Source organism: Genypterus blacodes, unplaced genomic scaffold (assembly GCF_046128005.1).
Source record: "Genypterus blacodes isolate CSIRO-AG114 ecotype Tasmania unplaced genomic scaffold, CSIRO-AGI_Gbla_v1 ptg000141l_1, whole genome shotgun sequence".
Lineage (NCBI taxonomy): Eukaryota > Metazoa > Chordata > Actinopteri > Ophidiiformes > Ophidiidae > Genypterus > Genypterus blacodes.
In genome coordinates this window covers 411,744-427,500 of record NW_027466943.1, presented here as the reverse complement: position 1 = coordinate 427,500, position 15,757 = coordinate 411,744, and the positions used below count along the sequence as shown (strand labels likewise).

General features: G+C 48.7%; 1 protein-coding gene across 2 annotated transcripts in view; it reads left to right on the top strand.

The window, feature by feature from the left end:
• The window catches only part of ptch1 (patched 1), a 41,668-nt gene that overhangs the window by 23,282 nt on the left and 2,629 nt on the right, over positions 1–15,757 (top strand). For both annotated transcript variants that reach the window (XM_076165139.1, XM_076165138.1), the window contains exons 13-23: positions 1,511–1,629; positions 2,087–2,747; positions 3,039–3,348; positions 4,368–4,510; positions 7,738–7,921; positions 9,542–9,822; positions 11,213–11,350; positions 11,458–11,600; positions 14,453–14,552; positions 14,640–14,987; positions 15,109–15,649. In XM_076165139.1, coding sequence (XP_076021254.1) covers positions 1,511–1,629; positions 2,087–2,747; positions 3,039–3,348; positions 4,368–4,510; positions 7,738–7,921; positions 9,542–9,822; positions 11,213–11,350; positions 11,458–11,600; positions 14,453–14,552; positions 14,640–14,987; positions 15,109–15,648 — 2,967 coding nt within the window. In that variant the 3' untranslated portion in view covers position 15,649. The remainder of the gene's footprint in view (positions 1–1,510; positions 1,630–2,086; positions 2,748–3,038; positions 3,349–4,367; positions 4,511–7,737; positions 7,922–9,541; positions 9,823–11,212; positions 11,351–11,457; positions 11,601–14,452; positions 14,553–14,639; positions 14,988–15,108; positions 15,650–15,757) is intronic.

Here is a 15,757-nt window from a genome sequence, read left to right as displayed (position 1 = left end):
GAAGACTTTTATTGATCCCCGGGGGGAAATTCTTTTCCTCACTCAGTTGTTTTTTATGCACATTGCATGTATGCAGACAAGAAACACACACATGCAAACACCCCCTGCATACAGCAATAATGGAGAGATACCGGGTGAGGGGGACTGCCCCTTGCATTGCCCGGGAGCAATTTGGGGGTTAGGTGCCTTGCTCAAGGGCAGGGCCCGTCCTTTTTTTCTTGGTCCTCCTGAGACTTGAACCGGCGTCCCTTCGGCTCCCAGCAAAGTCTCTCTGCAGACTGAGCCACTGCCGCCCCCGTAGTGTAGAGACTCAGCTGTCACCCATCTTCTATCATAGCACACACACAAAGACACACACACACCTTTGTTTTGATGCAGACTTGATAGTTTAAAGTATCACTCTTTTTCCACTTCCTTTCCTTACTATCCATATTGGAAAAAATAAAAGCAGGAATCTCAGCCTCATAACAACACGAATACACACACACACACACACACACACACACACACACACACACACACCCACACACACATATACAGACACACACACGCGCACAGGGCACAGAGGACAGATGTGATGATAAACCTCCAAACAGGGTCAGCTAACGGCCATTGTGTGTGTGTGTGTGTGTGTGTGTGTGCGTCTTTGTGTGTTTGTCTGTCTGGCTGTTGGCCAAGTGAACATGAATGATGTGCCTGTATTTCCATACATTTATTCTGCTTCTGTCTCTCATTGTCTCTGCCATCATTTCTCTGGGTTGTCAGTTGAATAGTGTGTGTGTGTGTGTGTGTGTGTGTGTGTGTGTGTGTGCGCGCGCCTGGTTGGTGTTAAGGTATGGTTTAAATAGGAGGCTGTACAGATTCTAAGCTGACAGTAGATGTGTGTGTGTGTATTTTGTGTGTGTATGTGTAAGGGGTGTGTGTGTGTTGTCTGTACAGCCTCAGCGCCTGCTCATCACCTCAGGCTCCGCAGGCCTCTGGCTCCTTGGGTGGTCTGGCAGACAAACTGGATCGTGTGTGTGTGTGTGTGTGTGTGTGTGTGTGTGTGTGTGATTCAAGATTCAGATTGTACTCTGGGCAGGGCCCCAACCTAACCCCAACCCCCACCTACTGCTTCAGTGCACCACCTTCAAATACTTAACCACACTCTGTACTGGCTTCTATTACACACACACACACACAGTCCTAGCTTTTTTCTCTGCGTACCGATGTTGTTTTTGTCTCTGTGTCTATTCAGATTTATGTTATATTTCAAGATTTGGGTTTTTCATATTGCACTAAATGTTTTGTGGTTGTATTTGGTTGCTTTCTTATTAAATTATTTTAATCGCTATCAAACCTTTGACACCGAACAGAATCAACCCTCTGTCTCATCTCCTCCCCCTTACTTTCCAAGTGCTGAAAAGTCACTTAACACGATTGTTTTTCTTCTAATCCTTTTCATAAAATAACAGTGTGTCTGTCTGTCTGTCTGTCTGTGTGTGTGTGTGTGTGTGTGTGTTTTTGACAGGCTGCAGTGGTCGTGGTGTTTAACTTTGCCATGGTACTGCTAATCTTCCCTGCTATCCTCAGCATGGACCTCTACCGTCGCGAGGACAGACGCTTTGACATTTTCTGCTGCTTCTACAGGTAGACACAAACACACACACACACACACACACACACACACACACACACACACACACACACACACAAAGAGGTTCCTTCAGGGTTTTTGCTTTCCTCTTGTTTGCTCATTCATTTTTTTTTACTTTCATGTGTTTCTCTGATCTGTGATCTGACAAAGATATCAAACACACACACACACACACACACACACACACACACACACACACACACACACACACACACATCGTTATCTCAAAGCTATCTTCACTTCAATCCCCCCCAGTCAAAACCTAATTACTGCTGAAGTTGTCTGTTTGTGTGTCTGGCTGCTTGGCTGTGTGTGTTAAACCTCACCAGTCTGCCTGCTGGTCTGGACACGCTTACTGGCACTGCTAACAATCAGATGTGCACATGGAACAATTTTTTTAAACTTTCAAACTTTCTCTCAACTTTATTGTTTTTGCTTCTCTGCCGTCAGCCCTTGTGCCAATCGTGTGATCCAGATCGAGCCTCAGGCGTACCTGGACGGGGTGGAAGGGAGTCACTGCAGCCCGCCTCCGTCCTACCGCACCCCTCCTCCCTTGTATCGCACCCCTCCTCCCAGTTACAGCAGCCCCCCTCCCTCCTACAGCAGCCACAGCTTCGCCCAGCAGACCCAGATCACCATGCAGTCCACCGTACAGCTCAGGACAGAGTATGACCCCCGAACTCAGGCCTTCTACACCACAGCTGAGCCCAGGTCCCAGATCTCTGTGCAGCCCATCAACCCGGCTCCAGCCAGGAGTAACCCCAACGCCGACTATTACAGTGGCGGCAGCAGGAGTGGCAGTAGCGACCAGGGCAATCTGAACAACAACAACAGCGGGAGTTGGCAAGGTTCTGCCACCTCCTTCCACCATCACCCCCCTCCGCCTCATCCTGCAGCTTCAGCTCCAAATCCTGGCTCAGCGACGCAGGGCGACGCAGCTTCGTCACCCTGCCAGAGCCCGGAGAACACCAGCTCCACCCGGGACCTGCTGTCCCAGTTTGGAGAGGCCTCGCTGGGCCTGCGCTGCTTGGAGCCTCCCTGCTCCCGCTGGACTATGGCCTCTTTCGCAGAGAAGCATTACGCTCCCTTCCTCCTGCAGCCCACCACCAAGGTGAGTTTAGTGTGTTTGTTTGTTTTAAAGACAATGTCAGGTACACACACACACACACACACACACACACACACACACACACACACACACACACACATATGGTAGTGGGAGTCAATCTCCACAAAGCCTAGTTCAATCTGAGTAGGAATCTTTGCCTCTAAACACACCTCATTAATCAGCATGTCCATTATTTAGGCTCTGATGTGTTGGAGCTGAAGCGTTTTTGCCGTTTATGCGTCTACGTGAAACGATCTGAAAAATGAGGCGGCATCCCTCTGCTTGCGTCTCCAGGTGGTTGTGATTGTCCTGTTCCTCTGCCTGCTGGGAGTCAGTTTATATGGGACCACCCAAGTGAGGGACGGTCTGGAGTTGACCGACATTGTGCCAAGGGAGACCAGCGAGTATGACTTCATCGGCGCACAGTTCAAGTTCTTCTCCTTCTACAACATGTATGTGGTAACGCAGCGGGCTGACTATGCACAGATCCAGCCTCTGCTGCACCAGCTGCACCAGAGGTTCCACACTGTGCGCTACGTCCTGAAGGAGGACAACGGACAACTCCCGCGCATGTGGCTGCACTACTTCAGAGACTGGCTGCAAGGTAAAAATCAAGCTCTTACAAAATCCTTAAGGTATCACCATCATCCAGAAACACCATGGTGGCTCAGAGGGCGACGACGCCTTTAATGTAATCATGTAAAGATATGCTGAAACTGCAAGTGTATGAAGACAACCGGTTATTATTAAGTCACATGAAATTCCTTCCACGTGCTCCCTCAAGAAACATTTGATTGAAATATCATAATATGTATAATATAAGTGCAGTGGGAAAATCTGATCATCATTTGTCTTCTTAAGTGAACGGCGATGGAGAGAGACAAAGTAAACCCCAAAATTCATCATTTAAAAATGCGGTTTTGTCAGATGTTGCCTGGTTTCATTTCACAGGACCTTTAATCAATTTGGTGTTATAGCAGAATGAAAAGATGCTCTTAAAAGTCGTCAGCGGATGCCTGCTTTAATACAAATATACTGATTAAGGATATTTATCATCCACATGTGTCGCCCTAATCCAATAATGCGTTTGCTATTAATCCAAACAGAGAGTTCTAGAGCTTTCTTGCAATACAGAAACACATTTAGAGTCTGTGTGCGAGCAGGCCGGGAACCACACAGAGATTGTGTGGCCGAGAGAGAGAGAATGAGAGAAAGAGAGGGAGAGAGAACTGTGTTTGATATTGCTCTCTGCTATGGTGGGACAAATTGGAGCCAGACAGGCCAAGGAACAAGACCCAAAACAACATGTCCCACAGACGGACCACAACGTGGGGGCGAGCTGAGAGGGGAGGAGGGGAGGAGGGGAGGATGCACATATGGATTATAGAGCAGCAGACACATGTTACTGATATATTCTTAATGATCGCCTAGAATCAAAAGAACCAGATTTGAGCTTTTGAAGTGAAGTTTGGCGGTTGAAAATAGAACAACATATTAAATCAACCAGACTTATGAAATGTTAGAGTTTTGTTGCAGTGTTGTTTTCTTCTACACTTTGCTTGACATGTAACTCCTGTAAGTATTTTGTAAGCGTTCAAGTGTATTTTGCTGTTTGTCCCGCAGGTCTCCAGCAGGCGTTCGACAGGGACTGGGAGGCGGGACGCATAACCCCCAGCAGCTACAGGAACGCCTCAGACGATGGTGTGTTGGCATACAAGCTCCTGGTGCAGACGGGACGCAGGGACAAGCCCATCAACTTCAACCAGGTGTGTTCAGGATCCAAGCCTGCATCCGACATTTAAAGGGCAATTTCCACAACCAGGCCTCGCAAACGTCCAGCCAAGTCTGGGTTTAAGGCGGAATATGTGGACTCGCATAAAAGAGATGGAGTTTGAAGAAAGATTAAACAGGAAAACTGATGGCTGGTGACCAGGGCAGATAGAACCACACCTGGCCCATAAACTCTCTCTCTCTCTCTCTCTCTCTCTCTCTCGCTCTCTCTCTCTCTCTCTCTCTCTCTCTCTCTCTCTCTCTCTCTCTCTCTCTGATGACTTTACCAAGCACAGGAATTCAAAGCCCTGCCTCTGAACAACCTATCAACTCCCCATTTTGACCGTTTGTCCCATTCCTTAGATCTGCGTGTGTGTGTGTGTTTGATATATCACAAATACACACAGGGCCTTGACTTCAATGCCTCACTTCAGCATTGATGCTGTCAGCTGAATACACTGATTTCAGCTAAACTTCACCGTAATGTGCCCTTCCAAGGCTGAGAGGTAGAGAAGCTGCTGCAGGCCCAAGGCGTCCATAAATACCTATGATGTAAATATAATAGATTACGCTATATTGCTTCAATGTTGCGACTTCATATACCCTAAACACCAAACAAGATGTGTCCTTAGAGATTATCAGAGCGTTTCCAGTTCCTGTACTCCTTCAGAAGTTTGCAAGCGTGGGCTGCTGTTGAAAATATTTTTTTTTTAAAGAAGGTGAAGCCATTCGTCTTAATTATGATTTGATCATGGCTGTCGTTTCTCTGATTCGGCAAGCTCCGTTGTGCCGGCGAAGGCGGCCTCTCTGCCCGTCCCCTTTCTCTCGCCAGCCAGGAAGCAGAGGCAGGCTTGGTGTGCGGGCCTGTGATATCACTTCCTGTGCCTGTGAGGGAAGTGTAGTTGCCGTGAGGCGTGGGTTAGTGTGGGGGTGGGTAGGGGTCGACTGCCGTGCTGCCTGGGTTTCCCGTGACAGCTTGAAGACATACAGTTGTTGCGTATCCCGCTGCTAAATTCAATCCAGATCCTCTGGAATCTGGCTTTCTCCCTTGACCCCCCTTTAGCTTCACTCACACTATAGCGCTCTCTCTCTCTCTCTCTCTCTCTCTCTCTCTCTCTCTCTCTCTCTCCCCCCTCCCTGCTCCCTGTGCTCCACTGCTATGTCTTCTTTCAACGAGGAGGGCTGGAACACGTGGTCTCTTTGAGGCTGCTCAGTGTGTGCATGTGTATGTTTTGAGTGTGCGCTCCATTTTTGTCAGTTGTGTGTGCGTGTGTAAAGCAGTAGCTGTTTTTCTTGTAGCCTCAAAATGAAGACCAGATCTTTTCCAACCTCGGCAAATTGCAACGCTAGATGTTTTATTTCGATATGCCACACTATGAATGTGTGCAGAGGTGTCCTGGCTTTGATCTGTGGTTGCTAACTCCTCTCTCTCTACCCTGGGCGGCCATTGGTTGGCTTTGCATGGGAGTCGTGCAGACGTGACCTGTGTTTGTGGTCTGCACAGAGGGCCTTACAAAGATAAAGCTTTGGCGAGTGAAGACAGAGAGAAAGTGCGTTTGAAAGTGCTCAAGAATAACAATCGCAGTTTATCAAGGGGGGGGCGGGGCGGGGGCTCTGTGAAGGATCGGAAGAGGAGCGATATGAATAAGTACCGCCAGGTAAATGAATGAGGCGATACTCCCCCCTCACCCCCCACGCGTTACACCGACCAGCCGACCCGTATTGATGCAAAAACCTTCTGATCTATGAAAGAAAGAAAAGTTTCGGAACCACTGACATAAAGCTTTAAGGTACAATCAGCTGTTCTTTCTACATTTGTATGTGCTAAACAAAACTGTTGCATTCCAATGTTGCCAACTACTCCTGGCTCTTTCTTTTCTCTCTCCGGTTGGTGTAAGGCGCCGGGCATTCTGGGTACTCGTAGGGGTCAGGAGAAGCAAGTGTGAGCAGCATTTGTACAGATGTTGTGTTATTTTTATAGCTCTACTCCATTTGCTGGGTGGCATTTCCTTCAGTGTTAACAACCAGGTTAACTGCACACAGACGCGCTCAGGGGACTCCAGCCAATTTTTTTATAGTTCAGCTAACTCAAGCGATTTCTCTCTCCTCACCCCCCACTACCTAACCCCCCCTCCTTCTCTCTCCATCCACCAACCCCCCATCAGTTCGGCTTCACTTCCCAGGCCTTCCCCTGCCTCTGTGAAGGAGGAGGGCGAATGGCAACAAGCGGCGCACTGTAATGATTTTTACCTCTGGAGAGGTTAGCGGTGCAAGGTCACGTCCCGCCACTTCAACAAGGGACCGCTGCTGCTTTCACGCAATATTTAGATTTGGATGATATGATCTCGAGTACAGGACAAGGATTTATAATTCTGCATACAAATTTGGGAGGCAGTAGTCGAGTCCCTGCCGAGGTGCCCCTGAGCAAGGCACCGAACCCTCAAGTGCTCCCCCCTCTGCGAAGGGTGGTAATATAATGTAATGTAAGTCGCTTTGGATAAAAGCGTCCGCCAAATGATCGTAATGTAATGTAAATTTGTTTAGATAGATAGGCAGATAGATAGATAGATTTGCTCAACATTGGGTTCATAGCACTCTTGGTAGAACTTTGTGAGGAAAAGCAACAAGACACCGCAAAAGGCTCCTTCACAAATGTATTCAGAGCGGTCAGGACGTTGGACTCAAGGACGGCCAGCCAATATCTACTGTACGTGGAGAGAGAGAGAAGCTGATTCAACATTTTCCATGTTTTAATGTGGCATGATAATTCTGGGAAGCTGCGATGAGGAATACGGTAATGTTCAGAAAGGCTACCAGTGTTTGTACTTGTTGATTTTTCTCGGTTGGAAAGTTCGAGAGGGAGAAGGAGCAATATTTAAGTCTTATTTTGAAAGCTGCTCCGTCCTCTCGCGCTCATGCGTGTGTATAAATAAGCAATTCTGTGGTCAGTTCACCTGTAGAATGTTTGGATTTCACATGTCTTACTTCCATAATAATGTTCCCCTTTGACACTCGCAGCATGTGACAGCTGTGATGTGATTTCCTTTGCAAGCTTTTACTGACACGTTTGACCCCAATTGCACTGCCTCATTTGCGAGTTGTGCTATAATTGTTACATTTTCAAAAATCTTCTAAAATGCCCATGAATCTTATGTGTGAAGCTGTTTCAGCAGGATTCAAGAGAATCTAACTTAAATGTCGACATCCTCCCTGTGTTTTGCAGTTGACTCGTCAGAGGCTCGTGGACGCAGACGGCATCATCAACCCCGGGGCTTTCTACATCTACCTGACCGCCTGGGTCAGCAACGACCCGGTGGCGTACGCCGCCTCGCAGGCAAACATTCGCCCCCAACCTCCCGAGTGGCTCGACGACCGCACCGACCCTAGGCCCGACGCTCGCCTCAGCAGTAAGTCTGCACGCACGTCGGGCTCACAAGATGCGGGGGAACTCAGCGTTTTACCTCCATAAAAGGGTGGAAATGAAATTTTGAGTTCAAGCCGCAGTAATAATCTAGTTAGCTCCCACAAATGAAGCATTGCCATAATGTGGAATGTTGAAGTTCATACCTGGTACACGGTGGGCTTGTATGAATTATTAAATGCTCATTGAATCTCGCAGCCTAACTGTTGTGCGGCTCGTTGGCCTCGGCTTCTCTCCGCTTCCATAAGCAGCAGCTGCTCCATGTGAGCAGTGTTTACCTCTTGCGGTCTGAGTTATTGCCCCTCGTCTGCCTGTAGCTATAAGCGCGGTACTAGACTTTACTGTACCACTGCGGCGTGTCTAGGTTTGTGCGTGTGGGAGCTCAAGTTGCAGTGCTAAGGAACAAGACATGGCTCACTGTGGTTCTCCTAATGGTGCCTGTGGTGAATGCTATAATCTTGACTACCAAGGGGCCCTCGCATTACGCACACACACACACACACACACACACACACACACACACACACACACACACACACTTATTATTAAAACTCGGTGACCCCCAACGCAACACACACCCTGTTCTCATTTCCCTACCACACACACAGACTGTAACTCACACAAGAAAGCACACTCGTGTTGTTGTTTTATTCCAGCCTGTGATTTGGTCCACATCAGGAAGTGCACCGTGGGGGAGGAAAATGATTGGATAACAAGGAGAAACTCGGTTTGAGTGGGAAGCACAATTGGATAACAAGCAGGAAGTCCTTTACAGGGGGTAATATGATTGGATAAGCAGCGTGAAGTGCTTGGCTGTGTGGGAGCCCCCCGAGCAGATCTCTGCTGGCTGCGAGCCAGCTGGTGTCCTAATGGAAATTTATAGTTGAGATTATAATGGGCCAAACCATGTTAGCAAGTGCTCCTGTCTGACCCTGCAGACTCACACACACACACACACACACACACACACACACACACACACACACACACACACACACACACACACACACAGACCAGTGGATCTATGCAATTTCCAAGGCAGCAAATATGACTTCATAGCCGCGTGACAGGCAGGTATATGTGTTTAGGCTTTACGTGGCGGTGCTAAGTTTAGGGTGTGGTAATGGCGGCGATTCTGACATTGTAATTACTGTGAATCAACGTTAGGTCTGACACTCTGCTGTGTCTGGAACTGATAGGCCCTCATTAACCAGCCTAGGCAGCAGACTGGCTGGGTTTGAGTCAATGGAGCTCTGTTTCACGCAGCTCCACCCACCTACCTACCCCCAACACACACACACACACACACACACACACGCACACACACACACACACACACACACACACACACACACACACACACACACACAGATGTCATCTTGGTTGGGTTTAGGTTGGGTGAGGGAGGGAAGGAAAGCCTTGAGATTGGTGCTTGGCTGAATAGTAATTATTTAATGTGCTACAGTAACATCTGCACTATCCTGATCAATCAGTCAATCCAAACAAAGACAAAGCGTCTCACAGAAAGAAAGACAAACACACAATATCCACCTAGTCAAGTGTGCTTCCATCTAATGTTCTTTCTTCTCTCTTTTCCTTCACCCAGTCCCAGCTGCTGAGCCCATCGAATACGCACAGTTTCCCTTCTACCTCAACGGGCTCCGGGAGACGCCCCAGTTTGTGGAGGCCATTGAGAGCGTGCGGGCCATCTGCACCAACTACAGCCGGCAGGGCCTGCCCTCCTATCCCAACGGCTACCCTTTCCTCTTCTGGGAGCAGTACGTCAGCCTGCGCCACTGGCTCCTGCTGTCAATCAGCGTGGTGCTCGCCTGCACCTTCCTGGTCTGTGCCCTCTTCCTGCTCAACCCGTGGACTGCAGGCATCATAGTGAGTCTCAGAGACGACCACAGTATCTGCTCTGACCAAGTCAATACACTTGTCACAGACTGATCTGTCTCAGCCCTACCAATTTCTTAAGAAGCGTTCATTTCTCCTGCTTCCTTTCCCTTATTTCCTGTTTTAATGTGTGGTCCAGAAGGCAGCACTGAGAAAGCAGAGTCTGAAAGCAAACGGGGCCACTGTGTGTTATTGTAGCCCCAGTGTTTATCTTGTGCTGTTTTTTCAGGGTCAGTCTGTTTAGTCTAGTCCAACACTCCCAGACACAGATGCTGAACTGAATGGGGAGAGGACACCAAGTTGCCCAGGAAACGTGCTCCTAAAGCTCCTACACCCATAAAAACGTTTGATTTGGTTTCCATTATCCAATCTCATCCTTTTAAGTAACCAAGGATACTTCAAAACACACATTCATACGTACATGGGGCAAGTGCGCAAAAATACACCCAAACATATATTAATGTGTAGACACACAGGAACATAATTCACACAGACACACACACGGAGCTCTGGTTTTTCTCTCCTGTGGTTTGTGTTTTACGATAGGCAGTGGCCAGGCCACCCGAGCCCTTAAACAGGGGAGGGGAGGGGGCCTCATGTTCATCCTTTAGGGTTTACAAGCCAGATCAAAAGGCAATATGTGGAGAGGCGTCAAGTTTAACCATTTGCTCTGTCAAGACCAGACCACCATCCACCCTACACCCTCACACAAGCACACACACACACTCGCACACGCTATTTGCCCTGAAACATATTTTAAACCCACACTGACAATGTTTAACCCTTCTTATATTCAAGGGTGACTGAACATGCACGGTATGAATGCATATGTGTGCACTTCCCTGAACATCGTTGAAGATGGTTTGAGTTCATCTACACACTTCTGATCAGATCCCCGCAAGACACTGATTTGTATTGACACACACATATGCACACGCAGATTATAAGCTCTAATTTTCAAATAAGCATATATGAGATAGCATAGCAGCATAACAGGCAGTTATGTGCATTTATGCATCAAACACACACACACACACACAGCTCCTTCCCCTGCCCACCTCAGCCTTCTTCAAAGGATTTGGGCCCCAAGTAACCCGACACCTGTCAGCTGATAATGGCATTTACTCCTTAACTCCAGGGCTTCTGTCCCCCTCTTCAAAAGCTTACACACACACTTTTCACCGTCTTGTATTGTCTCTATTTATCACATCTACAGAGCAGTGTCCACTCTCATGCATATCCCCATGCTCATACATCAGGTCAACATTACAAATTAGGCAAAAGTCTGAAATATTTGGTTGGCCCCATGCAGCCTGCACACACACTACCCCTGCCCTCTCCTGTGTGTGTGATTGCGATAATAACTCTTGGTCTTCCCCAGGTGTTGGTGCTCTCTCTCATGACGGTGGAGTTGTTTGGCTTCATGGGGCTGATGGGTATCAAACTCAGCGCCGTCCCCGTGGTGATCCTGATAGCGTCTGTGGGAATCGGAGTGGAGTTCACGGTTCACGTGGCTCTGGTAAGTCTTATGATGGTGACATTTATATTGTAGAAGCCTCTGTGGCAATATGTCTTCAAAATATCAGCAATTTGCAAACATGGAGTGTGTGTGTGTGTGTGTTGCAGGCATTCCTGACAGCCATTGGGGATCATCACAAGCGGGCTGTGCTGGCGTTGGAGCACATGTTCGCTCCGGTGCTGGACGGGGCTTTCTCCACCTTACTCGGCGTGCTGATGCTCGCAGGCTCGGAGTTCGACTTTATTGTCAGGTGCATAACCAAATGAAACCATCTAAGTTATATACTCGTCTTCCTTTGAGCCGGAAATATTTTCACGCGCTGGTAAGGCGGTTGTTGCCTGGCGTCGCCGTGGCGGCAGCAGACCGTTGAGACCGTGCCTGAGCCTGTAGGTCACGCAGGAATCTATACCTGAGACGCCGCTCATGCATGAAGGCCGCTCTCTTCCTCTATTCCCTCCCTCAACCTCTTTCCTCTCTTCCACCCGCATCTTCCTTTCATTCATCCCCTCTGTAAACCTCATCCCTTTTCTAAGTGACATACCAGTTTTTTTGCCATTGGAGAGGAGTGAGGGGGGGGGGGGGGGGGTTACTCTTCAAGAAACTTCATACACAAGGTCTCCTGTATCTCCACCCGTTCTTCCCTTTCATCCCCCTCTTTCCCTGTTAGTGTCTTTCATGCCTGACATTTTAGGGGAGACCAGGGGAAGGATGGAGAGTTGCAGTCAGAGGTCAGAGGAAGGAGGGGCGGGGGGGCAGGAAAGTCCTCTGGCTTTTGTAATCTCTTTCAGCTAGTTTAACTGCCCTCACTAGACATTTTTAAGCATGGGAAGAAGTGACGGGGGGGGGGGGGGGGCAAGAGTGGGGCAAGAGGGCAGTCGGAGGAGAGACAGGAGAGGTGGAAATTAAAACCGACACACGGGGGGGGGGGGTCTGTATCGCCAGCTCTTTTTGTGAGTGTGGATGCACGCACTTGTGCGCATCAGTCAGAGCCTTAGCAACTCACTTTACACACACACACACACATACATGCTGTACCCAAGCCTAGAATATATAGACAGATTTTCCAGTGAGCTAAGTGAATAATTTCATGTCTCTTATGGTCTTATGTGGTTACATATGAGCGTGTCCCTGCCAGATGAGGTAACCGTATAATTTGGTTGACCTGGCCCTTTAAGAAATGGAAGCCACATCAGTGCATGTGATCTGGAAACACAGAAAATCTGTCCTGCAATGTGTCCATGCATGCTCAACCACACAAAGACACAAAAGCCTTTCTCATACACAGGCACACACACACACCAACCTGCTCCCTGACCTTGTAATCATGGGGGTCAATGATGGCGTGCCTGCAAGTGTGAGCACACACAGATACACACACACACACACACACACACACACACAGAGGGAGTCCTATAGACCTTCTCTCTTCACCTCCAGTGGTGCGCTCTGGTTTCTGGCTCAGTCCCGGGCCTCCATTTAAATGTTCTGCTGTTGTCTGAGCAAACAAAGCTGCGCCCCAAGACGGTGCAATAACAACAGGCCCGGCTCGTATTTTTCTGCTTGCGCCGAAATAAATGTTTCCCTGACTTTCCCCGTCAGCCCTGTGAATGTTTTTATTCCAAACAGCCCGGCGGTGCACTCAGCATGGTATGCATGTGGACGCAGTGTGTGCGCGCCTGTGTGTGCGCATATACAAGTGTCCCAAAGATGATGTGCAGTGTGTGTAACTACAGGGATTGACGGTGATTGATGGTGGATTAATATACATTATATCTGTGTGTTCCCTTAAAATGACTGATTAGGGGCTAAATTAATCAGGGGCAACATCAAAAAATCATTTTATACACACACACACACACACACACGTAGTCAGTTTACATTTGGTGACAGTGTTTGTGTAGTTGGGGCCACCCATGCTGGGGGAACAAGAACCAACTCACTTCACTTGTTGTTTCCCTTGTGCCTCATGATCATCTCAGCCCAGTGACCAGTCAGGTGAAGTGGTTTGCCAGCATGTCCCTGATTACCTGTGTGCTTCCATTTGGGAATACCTTCCTCAATCAAGGGAAGTAGAAGGGGCAGAGAGTGAGAGAGAGAAAGGGATTTAGAGGGGAGTTTGTGTGTGTGTGTGTGGTTGGCGGGGTCTTACCTGATACATTGGAGATTTAATTAGATGGAGGGGGATTGTGGAGTGGCCGGGAATTTCACAGGGGCTTAGCTGGAGAAGAAGGGATAGAAAAGAGAGGTAGAGAGGAGAGAAAAAGAAATGAAAGAGCGGGAGAGAGGCCAGAGGGGTGGTGGCACTCTAAGGGTCGTCTCCTCTTCCTCCTAGACTAAATTGTTTAAATTCTATACCCTTCACTTCATTTGTTTGCTTCTCTCTCTCTCTCTCTCTTTTTAAAGCCAGAAAGGAGAGGCCCCTGTCCTCTTGTGCCCCCCCCATCCCTCACCCTACTCTCCTCTCATCCCCCCATTTTCCCTCCACGCAGCCCCCCCCCCCCCCCCCTCTGCATTCCTCGCTGCTTTGTTTTCTCCATGTTTGCTTATACACCACACACCCGAGGAGAGAGAGAGATTCCCCTTGCCCCCCTCCCCTTTTTTTTTGCCTTTCTTCTTCTGCTTTTGAATTAACCAGCTCTGGCTAATTACACTTCCCCTTTCTTTTCTCTCTGCGGCGTTTTTAAGACTAACCCTCTTTGACAGGACTTAGAAACACACAAGGTACATGTCTGTGTTGCCCCGAAAAACCACAGTGTATGCCTGCCTGCCTGTCTGTGTGTGTGTGGGTGGTTGTCTTTATTCCGGGCATGTGTAATGGTTGATCTTGCACGTCTCTCCATGTCTAAACCTTTGTGGTTTGGGCAGGAATTTTGCTTGTTTCTTCTCCTCTCTGTTTTGTCTTCTTTGAAAAGTTTCTGTTCTGTTCCTATGATGAAAGTTCCCTGTCTTTGTGAAATAGTCTTTACTTATTCATGTTGTGTCAAGTGTGAGGAAGATCTTATTTTTTCATGTTGTTGGTTTAATTCTTTCATGTTTGTCATACTTAAATTATTGTTGGATTTATTCTTTCCTGTTTTGTGTGTATGTTTGTTTTTGTTCCAGGTATTTCTTTGCTGTGTTGGCCATTCTAACAGTTCTTGGAGTGCTGAATGGACTGGTCCTTCTCCCAGTATTACTGTCATACTTTGGGCCCTATCCAGAGGTAAGATACCAAAGGGAACACTACAGCATGAAAACCAAATGTAAGTTGGCTCGTCTCCTCACTTCCCCTCCTCTCGTCACCAATCAGGTATCACCAGTCGATGGTCGTAGCCGGTTACCCACCCCGTCTCCAGAGGCCCCCCCACACGTAGTCCACTTCTCAGTCCGTCCTCAACACGCCACCACCACCTCTGGTGCTGCCTCAGACTCGTCAGACTCGGAGTACAGCTCCAACACCACAGTGTCTGGCATCAGCCAGGAGCTTCAGAATTACAACCTTCCCTCACAAAGGAGCCAAGCTCGAGCAGAGGAGCAGCAGTACCACCTCCAGATCAGCAGGGGCAGAGCAGCCAGGCCAGAGGAAGGAAGGAGGGCAGGAACAGGGCATAGGCGCACAGCCAGGCAGTCTGAGCCTCCAGCCTATACGGTGTCCTCGGTAAGATTTGTGCCGTATGTCTGTGACTGTCTCTTCCTTTTATTGACTTGGGTCTTCTTCTCTCTTGCTCTCAGTTTGTCACATATGAATCAATCCTTTTTCTATTTGTTTTGCTCCACAGTCTGTGCCCTCTCAGGGCTGTGATTCTGGGCCACAGCCCAGGGCTTCTCAACTCCTCAGGCACCCCAAGAGCCAGCTGCACTGGCAGTCCCCACCCCCAGCCCACCCGCGCATGGACGCTTTTGAAACTGCTACTGAGGCTGGGGGCCATTATGGCTCGCATGGCTCCGGCCATAGAGAACACTCAGCAGGCCACAGAGCCCGCCCTCCCCACAACCCACAGCCCAACCACCGCCACCACTCCAACCCTACCCCCTATTGCCAACCCATCACCACGGTAACAGCCTCAGCCTCAGTTACTGTCGCTGTCCATCCGGCCCCATTGTCCAATCAGAGCCCCCCTGGTTCCTCATACACAGGATACACTGCAACAGACAGTCACAGACGGTCAGGGCCAGAGGAGCCTGAGCATCCTTTCCAGGACCCGCATGTGCCGTTTGACACCCACACAGAGTCCAGGGGAGCCAAGATGGAGGCGATGGAGCTCCAGGATTTGGAGTTTGAGGCAGCCGAGAGCAGCTGTGGCAGACGGGCTAGATGAGGTGAGCAGACTCATTACTGACTCCACTAAATATGTCAGTCCATCAATATATTAGGATTGATAACATTTTGAAGGGAAGGGGATTTGAGCACAATGATTTATTGACAAT